The sequence below is a fragment of the Dermacentor albipictus genome, chromosome 9 (assembly GCF_038994185.2).
Source record: "Dermacentor albipictus isolate Rhodes 1998 colony chromosome 9, USDA_Dalb.pri_finalv2, whole genome shotgun sequence".
Classification (NCBI taxonomy): Eukaryota; Metazoa; Arthropoda; class Arachnida; order Ixodida; family Ixodidae; genus Dermacentor; species Dermacentor albipictus.
The window spans coordinates 106736851-106753662 of record NC_091829.1 but is presented as its reverse complement, the minus strand read 5'-3'; the positions used below and the strand labels follow the sequence as shown (position 1 = coordinate 106753662).

Sequence of the window (16812 nt, the reverse complement as noted above, 5' to 3'; positions counted from 1 at the left end):
ACAAAAATGGCATACGACCAGACCCTGAAAAAATAGCAGCGGTTCGCGACTTCCAACAGCCACAAACGGTGAAAGATCTGCGAAGCTTTTTGGGCCTTTGCTCATATTTCCGGTGTTTTATCAAGAATTTCGCACAGCTTATCTCTCCCCTCACGTATCTCGTTCACAAAGACACCCCAACTTGTGGACTGCTGACTGCGAGTCGGCGTTTCAACAGCTGAAATTGTTGTTAACTTCTGGACCGGTTCTGCAGCATTTTGATCCGGAGGCGTCAACTGAGCTGCACACTGACGCCAGCGGTGTGGGTGTTGGCGCTGTGCTCGTTCAACTCTGCGATGGCCGTGAGCATGTAATTGCCTACGCTAGTCGGACACTTACAAAAGCGGAGACAAACTACACCGTTACTGAACTCGAGTGCCTAGCAGTCGTATTCACCATTCAGATGTTCCGTCCGTACCTACACGGCCGCGCATTCACGATAGCGACTGACCATCATTAACTCTGCGGGCTGGTTGGGCTGCGTGACCCATCTGGTCGGTTGGCCCGTTGGGCTTTGCGCCTTCAAGAGTACAGCTTTTCCGTTAACTACAAGAGCAGGCGCTGTCACACGGATGCTGATTGCCCATTCCGTCTCCCTTTGCCTCACACTAAAGCTAAGGATGATGACTTCGATGACTACCCAGTTTCCATCTCTTCCGACTTTCCAGACCTGCGTACCTTTGAGAGCGAGCAACGTTGCGACCCTACCTTGAAATCCCTACAGGCAGCTACACGTGAGCCAGCAGGAACAACACCGTTTACTTTTCGTAATGGTTTGCTGTACAAATAAATTACTCGGCGGATGGTCCCCCATTGCTTCTAGTTGTGCCCGAAAATATGCGCCCGGCTGTCCTTCGTTCCATGCATGGCGATATCACGTCCAGGAACCTTGGCTTTGCACGCGCACTACACCGACTTAGACAGAGATTTTTCTGGCCCAAGCTCTGGAAAACAACGAAACAGTATGTCGCCAGCTGTAATGTTTGCCAGCACCCCGAGCAAATGGCGACGGCCCCAGGAGGCTATCTACAACCAGTTAGGCCACCGGCACTACCATTTGAAAAAGTCAGCATCGACTTGCTTGACCCGCTCCCAAAGACGTCAGCTGGCCACAGCTGGATTATAGTATGCGCAGATTATCTTACTCGCTACACGGAAATGGTGGCACTTCCATCCGCCAGTGCAGCAGATGTCTCTTCATTTTTGTTGCATCACGTCATACTCCGTCACGGCGCTCCCCGTGCTGTCATCAATGACCGTGGACGGCAATTCACCGCCGACGTCGTTGAAGAACCTTTACGGCTTTGTAGTTCTCCATATCGGCATTCCACTTCCTACCACCCGCAAACCAGTGGCCTCACGGAGCGGACGAATCGAACCCTTACCAACATGTTATCAATGTATGTCGCTGCTGACCACAAGAATTGGGATGCTGTCTTACCTTTTGTAACGTACGCGTAAAATAGTGCCAAGCACGAAGTTACTGGATATGCGCCGTTCTTTTTGCTCTACGCGAGCGCTCCCCAGAGCTTTCTGGACACTATTCTACCTTTATCGTGCCAAGAAGATCCTTCCGTCACCCAAACTCTGTGTCGTGCTGAGGAAGCACGTCGACTGGCGCATCTTAGGACGTTGTCCTCACAAGGCAACAGCAAGATTCGCTATGATGCGTGGCATATCCCCGTCAGCTTTACTCCCGGTGATTATGTTTGGTTGTCGACACCTGTTCGCAAAAAGGGATTGTACCGCAAGTTTCTCGCCACTTACACCGGACCATTCGCTATACTCAGCCTCTTGAGTGATGTGAACAATGTCGGCGCCAAAGTGACGGGAAGTAATCGACGTTCACGTGCGACGCAAGTTGTTCACGTGACCACACTCAAGCAGTACAACCACAGGTCCCTTTAACTCGCTCAGCGAGCTTCGTCTGCCCCGGGGTCATGTCGCAGCACTGCGCGACTGAGGCAGAGAAAGAAGAAGGAGAGTGTGCGCGCGTGATTTCGGGCTACTCTGCACCGGCTGGGCCTAGCCTGTAGCTTCCATCTCGGACCTTGTTTCACCCTGTAAAAAAACATCAATCGTAACAATATTTACCATGCTTTCTCCCACGTCAGAGTCGAGAAACACCGTCATGGCCCTCTCCCACTGCTTCGACTAGCGTTCGCATGGCCATGTTTTCTCCAAGCTTTCTCCCAAACTGGAGGCAAGAAACCCGATCATACCTCTCTCCCTTTGCCTAGACTAGTGTTTGCAATGCGGTGTTCTTCCGTCAAGCTTATCTGGGAGTGGAACCCACGACCTTTGGCGTTGATGCGAAGTTAATTAGGGCACAGTAATTAATACGGAGTCAAATAGGGCACACGAACAGGCAACCTTTGATGGGGGTCGCATCCTCGATCTTTGGCGGCAGTCAAACCCACAACCTTTCATGTGAATTGGGGCAGAGTTACAGGCAATTAAGGTAACTTCAATAAAGGCACTTGAGCCTAGACCTTCGGCCGTAAAAAGTAAGTGATAAGAATTAACAGCGCATTCGACTGAGAATGCTAAATAATTTAATTAATGTCTCTTTAGCGTGCAGGCTTCCGCCTTCGCCCTCTTTGGTTATGCTGAAGTGACTTAATTTTCCTCCATGTTTTCGCCCACAGCGGAGCCGGGATACACAATGAAGGCCCTGCCCCTTTCCCTTCGCTACCATTCCTATGACGGTGTTTTTTAACGCGATAGCGTTAAGGAGCTCGTGTCGCAGAAAAGCCGGTGTCGTCGGCGTCGGGTGTCGGCGTCTGCGGCGTTGACCGTGAGCGATAAATAACGGCAGGCACTTCATAAATAAAAAGCAACTTCCAAGATGGGCTGGGTGGGAATCGAACCAGGGTCTCCAGAGTGTGAGACGGAGACGCTACCACTCAGCCACGAGTTTGATGCTTCCAAGCGGTACAAACGCGCCTCTAGTGAATGCAGTGTTGCCTTCGAAACGAGCCGTGGAAGGTTATACTGCGGTGTATATCGGTAATTATGAACATGTAACTTACAGAAGTCGCAATTACACGAGTAGCGAAGTGCGTTTCCGTTGCATTCCTTCTGCGCTTTCCGCACACGCAGAGCCATCTTGCGGCAAACACAGAAGACCCCCTCTGCTCCATGTACGGCGCTGCCCCGACAGATGGCGCGCCACGCGCGCATTGGAGCCATTTGGAGCTGTGCGAGGCGGGTCGTGGACTCTCTCACCCCTGACAACTCTTCGCCTTGCACCCTCTGCAGAATCAAGCGCCCTTCCTTTCTTTAGATAGCTATCTGTATATCTCTCTGCCCGTGCTGATCACGACGTTTGGCTGGCGTGCATTATTTCCCCCTCCGAGATACCGAGTTCTTTGGTTCGTTCCGCTTGCTCAGGCGCACGTTTCGTTGCTGCGCCGAACGCCCGACCATATGGCTCGACGCTCACCGCGTCCGATGCGCGGCGCCTCGTAAGGGATGGCTGCCCTGTAGCCCATTGTCTTACACCCCTTGGCGGGTCGACGGGAACGCTCTCGCGTTCCACTCTTAAAGGCGAAGCTTAAGCGTCCTCCAATTTTTTTCGTGCCTTCTCCTACACCGGAGCCGTGAAATGCCGTCATGGCTCTCCTCTTTTATCTCGACTGGCGTTCGTATGGCAATGTATTTTCCACGCCTTCTCGCACACCGCAGCCAAGAAACTCCATCAAGCTAGGCTCTCTTCTTTTGCCTCGACTCCCGTCTGCATGACAGTTTTAACGCGATAGCGTTAAGGAGCTCGTGTCGCAGAAAAGCCGGTGTCGTCGGCGTCGGGTGTCGGCGTCGGCGGCGTTGACCGTGAGCGATAAATCACGGCAGGCTCTTCATAAATAAAAAGCAACTTCCAAGATTGGCCCGGTGGGAATCGAACCCGGGTCTCCGGAGTGTGAGACAGAGACGCTACCACTCAGCCACGAGTTCGATGCTTCCAAGCGGTGCAAACGCGCCTCTAGTGAATGCGGTGTTGCCTTCGAAACCAGCCGTGGAAAGTTATACTGCGGTGTATATCGGTAATTATGAACATGTAACGTACAGAAGTCACAATTACACGAGTTGCGAAGTGCGTTTCCGCTGCATTTCTTTTGCGCTTTCCGCACACGCAGAGCCATCTTGCGGCAAACACAGAAGACCCCCTCCTCTCAATGTACGGCGCTGCCCCGACAGGAGGCGCGCCGCGCGCGCATTGGGACCGCTGGCAGGCGCGTCGCGGGACTCCCTCTCCCCTGACGACGCTTCGCCGTGCTTCCGGTTTAGATTACTATCTATCTCTCTGCCCGTGCCGATCACGACGTTTGGCTGGCGTAGATCGTTTTCCCTCCGAGACACCGAGATCTTTGGTTCGTTTCGTTCGCTCAGGCGCACGTTTCGTTGTCGCGCCGAACGCTGCGTTGCTCGACGTTCACCGCGTGATAGGTGGGCGCTAAGTCCGATGCGGGGCGCATCGTAAGTGATTGCTGTGCCGTAGCGCATTGTCTTATACCCCTTGGCGGGTCGACGGGAACGCTGTCGCGTCCCACTCTTGAAGGCGAAGCTTAAGCGTCCTCCAATTTTTTTTCATGACTTCTCCCGCACAGGAGACGAGAAAACCCATCAAGCCTTTGCTTAAACTAGCGTCCACGAGGCGTTTTTTTTTTCATGCTTTCTCGTATATTGGAGCCGAGAAACCCTATCACGGCTCTCTCCTACTGCGTCCACTAGCGTTCGCATGGCGGTGTTTCTAACGCGGTAGTGATAAGGGCGCCGTCTCGCAGAAAATCCGGCATCCGCATTCGGCAGCCCCCGTCGGGCACCCAGCGTCGGGTGTCACTTCGGCAAAAATAATTTCTAGCATAATTCCCAGCTACGCATACCCAACCACTCTTCTACCACCAAAGTTCCTCATAGCTTGCTTTTCATTCTTTGAAAAGTTATTCCTCGGAATTTCGAGAATGGGAGCCCACAAACAAATGTAGTGGAAAAAACACCGAGAGCGCAGATCTGTTATGTTATCTCTTCTCAGAGAGAAATATTAAAATTGCGAAACAATTACATTAGATCGACCCACGCAAGAGGACGCGCTTCTGCCAGAAAGCTTGCCTCCGTGCATAGCGTTCACCACCAGCGTATCTCCGCAAACATTAAGCTTACGTAAGCTACAGTTGCCGGGAAGCATTAGAAGCAGTTAAGGGTGTTTTAATGCTGTGGCGTTCCCCTCTTACAGGCAATCCTTAAGCGTGCTCCACATTTTATGCGCAAAAATGTGCGCTAGTGCTGTTAAAGTGGTTAATCAACAACCTCCGTGCTAGTTACCACAGGATTCAAAGGCAGCTTGTGTGTGCATTTCTATTTCTTCCAGGCCAGAAACGGGAGGCAGCTGTGCGTCGCCGTTAGAACTTTAGTGGAACTTGCAGCGTTTATGCGCCAGGAAAATATATAAACACTTCGGTACACAAGCTTTATTCACCGAGACAGTGTTAGCTTGAGACCCAAGCGACGAATGTTTGCTTTGTAGCAATGAATGCATTCTTCCGGAATTGTTTGCATGCCTTCTGTATTAGAGCCGAAAAGCCCCGTCAAGCCTCTCTTCCTTAGCCTTGACCACATTCCGCAAGGTTGCTTTTCTTCAGTGCCTTCTGCCCCACTGGAGCCCACAAACCTCGTCATGGCTGCCTCCCTTTCCCTCGACTGACGTCCGCAAGGTGGCGTCTTTTCCATGCCTTCTCCCGCGCAGTCTTCGAGCGACAACGTATCTTGGTAACTTAGCACACATAGTCATGTAAGCCGTATCTTGGTACGCACAGTCAAAGTGCAGCTGTGCAACGTGAAGCTGGACAGGGTGAAGCTTCAACAACACACACACTTAGGCTATTTCCGATTCCGATGATAGTACACCGATGCTGCGACGAAGCACGAGAATCAGAAAACAAGTTGGGCTATTCTGACCGCGAAGGCCTCATGAACTATTGTATACCTGACTTGTTTGGTTGGGGAGGAGTGCAAGAGGTGGTCATTAGAGCACGCACCGATACATTGATGCTATGTGTTGCTTGCAGTTGGCACGTCTGGCTTATTACGCGATCCCGATGTTATATGAATAAGCATCCGTGAAAGTAAAGGAGGTGTCTTTTCATGTGCGAACGTGCGTACGGTCTGTGTGCTGTTTCCCCTCCACTGCTTCCTGCGCGCTGGCTATTAGAAGGGGTTCATATGAACTCTACCAGCACTTTGTCTCCTAGAGTACATGTGAGCGAGCAAATGCTGGCTCGCATGTGCCCACACACAGTACGCACACACAAATACGCATGCCTACATAGGCTTGTACAGATCTGTTCACATGCAGTCGTGCACGAACGTACACAGTTTACATGCATACGCGTGTCAACACCTCCCACGCATGCACGCGCGCATCTACAAGCACAACGAGCGATGGGACATATTTTGTTGGCACGCCCTGTCTAATAATTCAACACACTATTATCTTTTAATGGTGTTTATTGTTTTACAATGTAGCCTTGAGAGACAGGAATACAGGGTTGTGGATGAGTGAGTAGACGGGAGTGCTCGATATTGTAGTTGACACTAGGACGTGTAGCTGGGCACGTTATGCAAGAGTTGGGGCACATAACCTTTGGTTTGTAAGAGTTACTTAATTCGTGCCCCGTGAAGGGAAACTCAACCCAGGCAGCATCACTTTCGCGCCATGATTACGCCTTTATATCAAGTTGTATATATATTTTCTTCTTTTTTAGGCCTCTTTCTCCTCGGTTTTGCGTCTTCTGGACCACTGTTTATTTGCGTTGGCTACCTGGCGGCTGAATTCACGGGGACCACAATGTCTGCAGTCCTGTGGATTATCTTTGTGTTCTCCACAGGTAAGAAGCAACCCCATTTTCAGGTCGCTGTTTGTATTTATTGAGAGAGCACAAGTAGCCTCAACAATTCCGTGGAAATGACTTACAGGTTTAACCTTATAAGAGAGTCAACACATGTTTAAGCGCAGAAAGGGGTTGAAGGTTATCGTTCTGCAACGGCTTCTCAATAGCATCAACGGAATTTTAAGCGCTAACAGAAAATAACTGCTCGAACACCTGTTACTTGTCATCACATATCGAAGTGGAATGTACGATCACACTGTAGCCAGTTTATGAACACGTAGCAGCTATATAGAAGAAAATTCAACAAGAGCGGACACACTGCCAAAACTAGAACTAAGGAACACTTCATGGTCTAGCGTTCACATCTTCAGTTAGCTGACGCGGACATCTAAAAAAAGAAGAATGTGCAATTAAGGTGACAGACAGACAGACAGACAGACAGACAGACAGACAGACAGACAGACAGACAGATACAGACAGACAGACAGACAGACAGACAGACAGACAGACAGACAGACAGACAGACAGACAGACAGACGGACGGACGGACGGACGGACGGACGGACGGACGGACGGACGGACGGACGGACGGACGGACGGACGGACGGACGGACGGACGGACGGACGGACGGACGGACGGACGGACAGACAGACAGACAGACAGACAGACAGACAGACAGACAGACAGACAGACAGACAGACAGACAGACAGACAGACAGACAGACAGACAGACAGACAGACAGACAGACAGACAGACAGACAGACAGACAGACAGACAGACAGACAGACAGACAGACAGACAGACAGACAGGCAGGCAGGCAGACAGACAGACAGACAGACAGACAGACAGACAGACAGTGAACTTTTCTTGAGGTCCTGAGGGACTAGCCGGCGGAGACCCGTTGGGGCACCCGGCTCGCCGCTGGCTGCTCCCATGTCGGAATAGGGAGGCCAAGCCTCTACGCTCTTTCACGGGCCCTCTGGATGGCCATGGACTGGAGCTTGAGTTCCGTACTAGATATGACCTCGTCCCAGTCCCGTTCGCTGGTGAGGACCGTATCCCGTAACGCAGGACACTGCCAGAGCATATGAGGTAGAGTGCTAATCTCCTCCCCACAATCCGGGAACTGTGGGTCAATTTCTGGGTAAACCCTGTTTAAGAAACCTCGCGAGGGATATGACCTCGTCTGAAGCATCCTAAGCGTGATCGATTGAGATCTGCATAGATTTGGGTGTGGAGGCGGGAAGCGCCTGCGTTCCTCTTTATAGTGGGAGAAGATCTCATGAAACGTAAAGGGGTTGCTGTGGCCGAGCTCCTCCGGATCCAATGTAGCCCCACCGCCGTCGCGGCGCGTTAATTATCGCGCACGGCGGTGAGCAATCTCATAGGGGTTCGGGCGGCCCGGCAGCACGTTGTCGCCCATGTGAGCGGGGAACTATATAATATAATGCACGGGGTCACAATTAGTTCTGGACTTGCCTTTCAGAATCACCTCCACCTGTCTCGCAACCATTCCCGAAGCGAAAGCCCTGACGGCCGCGCGTGAGTCAGCGTACATATACGGCCTTTTTGAATTCCGCATCGTCAGCGCAACCGCCACCTCTTCTGCCACGTCGGCCGTCACTGCGCCTATCGAGGCCGCAGATAGGAGCTCGCCCTTTTCGCTGACCGCTGTGACCGTGAATTTACCGGAGCGCCCATATTGAGCTGCGTCCACGAAGGCTTCCATGCCAACCGTTTTCTTCAATATCGCCCTAGCACGAGCTGCTCGCCTGTCCCGCATTATGCTTTGGGTGAACGTTTCTAGGGAAGGGACCGACGACGTAGGTCCCTCTGGAGTTCTCGTCCAGTTGAACCACCTCGCTGCAACTGTAACGCGGCTGCAAGCCCACCGCCTCCAAGAGGCGCCTACCGGCGCCGGAGCCCGAAAGCCTCGTGATCTGCGCCTCTCGTTGCGCCTCTATGAGTTCGAGAGTGGCGTTATGAACTCCGAGCTGCATTAACCTGTCCGTGCTCGCCGTGACCGGAATACCCAGTACCTTCTTGACGCTTTTCCGCATCAACGTGTCAAGCTTGTCCCTTTCAATCTTAGTCCACTGCAGGGCCGAGACCACATAGTTGACGTGACTCATGAGAAAAGCGTGATGCACCTCAAGTAGGTTGTCCTCGCCTAGGCCCCCCTTCTTATTGGAAACTCTCATGATTTATCTGAGTATATTCTCGGTTTTGGCGGTCAGATGCGCAATGCTTTTGGCGTTACAGTCGCTGGCATCGAGCAAATTTCCTAGAACTCTAATCGAATTAACCCTGGCGATCTTCTGGCCGTCCCGCGTGTACACAACTATGGGAATCTGCTCAAGCGGCACGAGCCCCCGAACCCCCTTCCTTGCCGGTCTGTATAACATGAGCTCTGACTTGTTTGGGCAGAGTTGGAGACCCTTGCCCTCCAGAAAAGACTGGGTCACGTCCAAGGCCTCCTGGAGCGCCTGTTCCACGGCCGCCTCCGAGCCTTTCGGACACCAGATCATAATGTCGTTGGCGTACAGCGCGTGTCCCACGTTTGGTACGGTGGCCAGCCCCTTCGAGAGTCCATGCATTGCAATGTCAAATAGGAGGGGGAAATCACCGCCCCTTGTAGCGTGCCTCTGTTTCCTAGCGAGAATGGTACTGATTTGGTCTGCCCCACATTGACGACCGCCGTCGTGCTCCTCAGGCAGGACTCCACAACAAGGTAACACACACTTTTATTTTTTTATTCTCTCCCGCTAAATCGAGAAAGTGTTGCACTTAAAGTAATTTCTATATTATTACTTATTTTTTCTTGCGTTACCTAGCGGCGAGCTATTGACACTCCAGATGCACCAGATGCATGCGCCAAACACGTCACCAAAGCGAGCGACAGCCGATGCCTGTGTGAGCGTTCGGCGTCCTGTTTGTATTTTTTATGTAGCTCTAACGCCGTATTCTGAAACGATCCACTTCGGCGATACTATCGCCCCGGCAACATTTCGCCGATAGACCCTGAAGCGATACTATCGCCGAAGTGGATCGCTTCAGAATACGGACCCTAGTTGCTTGGGCTGTCGGCGAATTTAGCGCCCATGCAGCACTTCAAGACGGCACTCCACTACTTCAAAGAGAAAAATTTTGTTTGGAAGTTTGCACTTCATTCTCAGCTATTTTGGCTTACAGCACACTGGCCGTATCGGTTGATCTCTCACAGTCAGCGACAAAAAGCCAGGGCGCTGGGGCGAATTTAGGTGGGCGTGTACTGAATCATGCTCGGACATGTTTGTGACGCTTGCAATGACCCCCAACATTATTGTACCTTATTTAGCGATTTTGGTGTGCTTTTTGGGCATGCTGCCCGTGCTAGCCGCTGTGACGCAGTTAGCGGAAAACAAGTCGGTCGCAGTGACTACCTGTCTGCACTTAAAGGTTGTTGGTACTACATACAGCAGTACAGCATGTACAGAATGTTACCGTACAGCATTTACCTCTTTTTTGGTACTGACGCTTATTGAAAACTCGTACAGCGATTGTCAGGAGTTATAGCACCTTAGTATGTTGCTCCTGCCGGCAAAGCGCGCAAACAATAACAGCGCGGAGCTCAAAACAAGGAGCTTACACTTCGGAAATCCTGCTTTCCGAACGACTGAACACACATTCTGCACCCATGCATTTGCCTTCGGCAAAAGGCATTCTGTGAGCGTCTGGTGTGGAGTCAGTGTTGTGGCCACCTCTGTGTGCGTGGCATACTAGCTCGTCGGCTAAAGCCAAGTTGTGTCGAAAACCTGCAGTCAACCATGTATTTGTGGTTTTACATAACGGGAAATAGCGCTCGGGATGTCATCGTCATATTTTATGTATGGCATTGTTCTGGATGCGTCAGACTTTTTCTATGCCATGTTTGTAAAAGCGAACGAATTTTATGCGTAAAGTCGCCCAGTCGAAGTTTCACCTCTATACGCAGTTTCCTCTGGCAGGTCTAAACACCAAAACAGCACATGCTTGTAATTCACTTTTTTCGTGATGCCACAAGGCGGAGCTTCGTTCAGGAACTACAGCTGCTCACTTGCTGCCACAACAACGATAGAACGCACAAAAAGCCTGGAACGAGCATTTATATAGAGCGAAATTTAATTTCCTCATTTCACAAGGTGTCTTGCATCTACATTATCAGATTGTGCGTTGTGCGGAGGGCAGCTTCTATCACTTCGGGGACTTGTAAAGATCACTCGCAACTGAATTTAGTTTGATAGTTTGATAGTTTAAACAACTATCACAAACTGAGACTGCGCGAGGTTGAGCAGCAGAAGCAAAAACAAATCGCCCGCCGAACAGCGCAGCTGGCGTAACATGTACTAGCGAGCGACCAAAGTTCGTGCTCCCGAAATCGAAACCAGAAATGCGGTCCAGTTGTTCACATCAGCCGCTTGGTGCCCTACACTCAATTCAACTGCTGCGCTCTATGGAAGTGCCCCTTGTTGTTGAATTTGACTCTCAATGCTGTCTCTTCAAGCTAGCACATTCTAGAGCCTGAATCAAGACACTTTGAAGATGTAGATTAAATTTCCAAAGAACGCATGTCGCTCGCTTTCGGCTTGTTCAGGCTTGAATTTTCCCTGATGGTACTTGGGACTTCAGAGCCCCTTAAAAGAAACAAAGGAGTATTTCCAGTTTTGTGCAGGAGGAATCACTTGGGGCAGACAACAGCGTTCAAGCCTAGGCTAAACTACCATTGCCTTGATCACCGCCAGAAGACTAATCCGGTCAATCTCTCGAGCAAGCTGATCCCTGCAGCATACATAAAGGATCAAACCCCTCTACGAGAAAAGCAGGCCAGTATGCGCAACATCCGGGATCTTGAAAAGAGTTTGCGAGAAACAGAAAAACGTTGGCTCACAGTCAAGAAAAAAATTGTGCTTCAATCCACGCTGTCAACGTGTCAACCACGTGATCCGATCGATGAGTGTGACCTAGCGTTGAACTGGGTCATGCCTAGGCTAAGCGTGACAAATTTCTGAACTTTGACCTTGCGGCTCCCATTGACACTCGTCTCGTTCACGCTGCTCTGCGGGAGTCCTAACTATAAATGACCTTTCCACAGCGCTATCATGACACGGATGATATCAGTAGCTAGACGGTTCCTCTTTTACGTGTGAAAGTGTAGTAATGTAATCCCCTTTGTCGTAACCTACACTCTCGGGGCAGTTGAAGGTGTCGTACCTCGTGGAGTCTGATCCGATTGTGACCGAGCGGTCACTCAGGAACGAGCACACGTAGTTGTAAATTCATGTCGCACAGTTTACCACTTCCAGACCCCCCAGAATAGTGTCGTGAGAGATGGTGTCGAAGGCCTTTTTTATATCCAATTCAATGCACACTTATCCTCCGGACTTCTGCTGGGGCGCAGGACTTCGTAGTTCAGTACTAGAAAAACGCCCTGCGCCGACACGCGGGCCCCAAAACAGAACATGTTGGAGAGGAGCATGTTGTTTAGTTCTATGCTGTTCGAGAACCGTACCTGCAAAACATTGTCAAAGGGTTTCCTTGCGCACGATATTAGGACGGTGGGACAAAAGTTGTTGATGTTATGGAGCCTGCAAAGTTTCGGAATGAGAATAATTTTGGCTTTCTTCCATTCTTTTGGAAGGACGCGGTCCTCTGTCCAGACCATGTGGTTAAAGAATTTGGTCGAGCTCCTAAGCGTGCCGTCACTTAGATTGCAAATCATTGCGTTCGTCACCTTATCTACCCCTGAGGCCGTGTTTTTCTTTAAGGAATGTGCTGCTGCATGAAGCTCGTCAAAAGTTTTGGGAGCATCCAGTTCCGGTTGGTCCTGACCTTCTAAACGGGTTTTCTGTATAGCCCGGAGGGAAGAGTTCCGATGAAGCTCTGTTTAATGTTATCTATCACGTCGGCTTCACGACTTTCAAATTCCTTTTCCAACACCTTGACTGTGCGATTCGTGAGTATTTTTGTTCCTCCCGAGTCGATTATACTTAGAAGAATGTGCCATGTTTGCATTGCAGTCAACGTGCCCAAAAGCGAGCCGCCGAACTGACGCCACTTGCTGGGCGTATTCGTACACACTCTGTCCTAGCTGAGCTATCCGCATACTGAGTTTGCGATAAAGCTTCTCCCTTTTTCATTCTTTTGTGAGGTCTCTTCGGGCTTCCCAGAGATTAGATGCAAGAGGTGACAGTAAATGACTGGAGCCTACATTGCCGTTTCGATCCTTTTTGTGACCTCAGCATAAATCACTCTGATCCGCTCGGCCCATTCCCCCATGTCTGTTCTGCTGCCGACAGTTTTCTATTCTTCGCTAAATTTGATCCATTCGAATAGTCTTGCCTTACCCAGATCTCTTCGCATCCTGGCTGCATCAATCGATAGGCTTAAAATATAGTGATCGCTGTTTAGGTTTTTACATTGGTTCGTCCATCGCGTCTCACATTCGTTGTTCGTGAACGTGATGCCGGAGGAAGTGTCGTTGAGCACGCTGTTCCCGATTCGCGTTGGGAGGTCCTGTTGAGTTAGCTGGAAAATTCCATAGCGCTCTACGACGTCTCCTAATAAGATGTCCTTGGGATTGTCTCACCTGTAGCTACAGTTTGAGTGTTGTCCGTTAAGATTACCTAAAAATATTAATTTGACCCTACATTCAACTAGTCGCATCACGGTGGCCACCAAGTTTTCGAATACCGCGTGTTTTTCTCTTCACCCAGAGTCACGCAGATAATGCGAACTCAGTGTTGCTCCTCTCCTGCTGACTGCTCGGGTGAGGTGCTTCAAGCGCTCGTTCTGTTTCGAACGCTCTGAGCTCTTCGTGGTCATCATTCTTATTCCGCACGTCTCTTACGCATGAGAATCTTAAAGAGTCGCTTTTAATAAACTTTTTTTCAAAATTATTACTGAAGAAGTTATGTCTAGCTTACCTAATCATAGTGAATAAATCGTGCTTGTGACCAGTAAAATACTCGGTTTTAGCTTTCTCAGTCGTTTTATTTGGCGCTTACAGTGAATTATCCCGCTGGTAATCGATGCATTTGCACGCCACGGTTGCTTAGTGGCTTTGGTGTAGCGCTGCTAAGCACAAGGTGGGAGAATCAAATCCCGGCCATGGCGTCCGCATTTCGATGAGGACGAAATTGAAAATACACACGCATACTTATATTGGTGTATTACTTCCTTGTTTCAGTAACCTAACAGTTCAAAATAACTGGGATTTGTTCATAAACAAGTTAATGACACTGGGTAGTCAACAGGTTCCTCCAATTAAAATAACAAATCATAATCGCAACCCGTGGCTCACTAAGTCGCTTAATAAACTGAGCAATAAAATGAAGTGATTGTACGCGGCCGCAAAACGTGCGTGCATTCCAATATGTTGGAAAAAATCCAGGGACTTCTTGAAAAGCTAGTGCTCTAGAGTACGCGCTCCCCGAGATGAGTAAGTTTAGCACGATTTGTCATCCCTGCTCACAACTAACGCACAAAAAATTGGGGAATCAGTGTATCCAGAGCAACGGGACAGCAACGCCATCTTTCATGATAATGACCACATTCCAATTGCGGACCGTGACTGTCCAAACACGTTAAATTCATTCTTTTTATCAGTATACACCATAGAAAACGATTCAAGCGTGCCTGACGTAGCTGGTCATGACTATCCTTTTTTTTTTGCAGCCCATCGACATTACTGTCGACGGCATCGCATCTATTATAAATAATCTGAAAGTGTCCGCATCAGCAGGCGTTCACGACGTCCTCGGTTGAAATAAAAAAAAATAAACTCAAAGACACTAAAAAACACGATATCAGTCTCGAGTAAAATATTATCTCATATATTCCGGCAATCGCTATCGACAGGAATGCTTCTCCAATACTGGAAAATTGCAAAGCTCATTCCCACCTTTAAGTGTAGCAGTATAAATTCACCACTAGACCCATTTCACTTCCATCTGCTGTAAGATGTGAAAGCATATAATCACCTACCACGTTTACAATCATTTCGAGAATAATAAGTTTTTCTTCGCGAACCAACAACAAGAAGGGCTTGTCGTGCGACACGCAACTATTTGAGTTCACGACTGAATTACATTTTAATCTGCACAAAAACCTGCAAGCTGACTGCATGTTTTTAGATTTTTCAAAAGCCTTTGATCGCCTAGCTCACTGCCGACTAATTTCGAAACTGTGTTCTTTGTCCTTAGATTCTAACGCTATCTTGAATTCGGAACTTTCTTACCAATCGACCGCAGTTCACCGCGGTTACCAACTTTTCCTCCCTACTCTCTTACGTTTCCTCTGGTGTGCCACAGAGCAGTGTCCTCGGTCCACTACTTTTCCTGATAACCCTACTTACCGAAAAACATAGCTTCTCATGTGCGGATTTTTGCTGTCGATTGCATAATTTACCGAGAAATTGCTTGTACTGATTACCACGTACAAATTCAAAATGATCTTGACGTTATTAGCAGTTCGTGTAGCACCTCGCTAATGTCGCTTCATCCAGATAACTGTAAAGTAATATCTTTCATTCGCAAACATTTCCTTTCCAACTTTTCATGCTGTATTATTAACAATCCTGTGTCTGTAGTTACTTCCTTTAAATACCTAGGCGTAACCCTGATATCGAACCTTTCCTAGACTACACATATCAACATCTGCGGAAATGCCTCCCGATCCTTGGGAGATTTACACCGGAACCTCCGTAATACACCGACAAATGTTCGCAAGTTAGCCTATTTTGCATTTTTTCGCCCTAAAATTTAATTTGCTTCTTCAATATGGTCCCCTCATTACATTTATTTAACCACTATGCTAGAATGATTTAAGAATAGAGTCGCTCGTTTCATCTCAGAAAATTACAACTGCAACGATACTTGCAGTTGTAATTTGTTGCACCAGGGGGGGTGGTGTTGCCGTCCTGATCAAAAATGGCATTTCTGCCCATCTCTTAGAAGATATCCCTGAGATTGAATGTTTGCGCGTCAAGATAAGTTCTTGGGGTCACAGCTTTATTGTTTACGCCATATACAGACCACCGGATACTACTCCCGAATACTTACAAAAATTAGATGATGAAATGAACAGGCACAGAAAGAATACGATTATATTGGCAGGTGACTTTAATTTACCGAACATCGACTGGGAGCGCCTTAATACTGGAAACGCGTTCAGCAAGCACGCCAACATTATCTTCAATATTATGCTGCGTTATAACTTGAAACAGGTGGTGCGCGAACCGACACGCATACAGGGCATTTGCAAATCCATTCTCGATTTCGTATTTCTTAGCCAGGATTTTCCGGAATATTTTGTTTGTATTGAAGAAGGACTTTCCGACCACCGGCTAGTGAGCATTACCTTACCAGTTGTACACATGACGCAAAACTATTCCTCAGTGCTTAGCTACAAAGAATATTCTCATGCCGATGATGTGTCCATCATTGAGCACATGGAAAACTGTCTTGTTGATTTTATCAGCACTGATGCCTGTTCTCTGTGGAATCGATTCAAAATATGTGCCACTTTTGCATGAACCAATTCATCCCTAGTAAAAAAAAGAAAGTTCGCAAACACACACCTTGGGTGACACGCGATGTTATTCATATTAAACGCAAGGTAAAAAGGTTAAAAAGAAAGCATGGTAATCCTATTAAAATAAAAGAGGCGCAGAACTCTCTTCAACAGAAGGTGACTGGTGCAAAGAGTTACTATTATAACAACTCTCTGCCTAACTTTATTAAAAATGATCCTACAAAATTTTGGAACCATATGAAGGAAAGAAAGAAATCGATTTCACAAATAATAATTGAGGGCACATCAATAACTAATGACAAAGACATAGCACAACATTTTAATGAGTATTTTC

The 16812-nt window shown here is 48.7% G+C and overlaps 1 protein-coding gene across 5 annotated transcripts in view; it reads left to right on the top strand.

Annotated features, from left to right (window-relative positions):
• The window catches only part of LOC135907185 (phospholipid-transporting ATPase ABCA3-like), a 279026-nt gene that overhangs the window by 205774 nt on the left and 56440 nt on the right, over positions 1-16812 (top strand). For all 5 annotated transcript variants that reach the window (XM_065438859.1, XM_065438861.1, XM_065438860.1 and 2 more), the window contains one exon: positions 6801-6923. In XM_065438859.1, coding sequence (XP_065294931.1) covers positions 6801-6923 — 123 coding nt within the window. The remainder of the gene's footprint in view (positions 1-6800; positions 6924-16812) is intronic.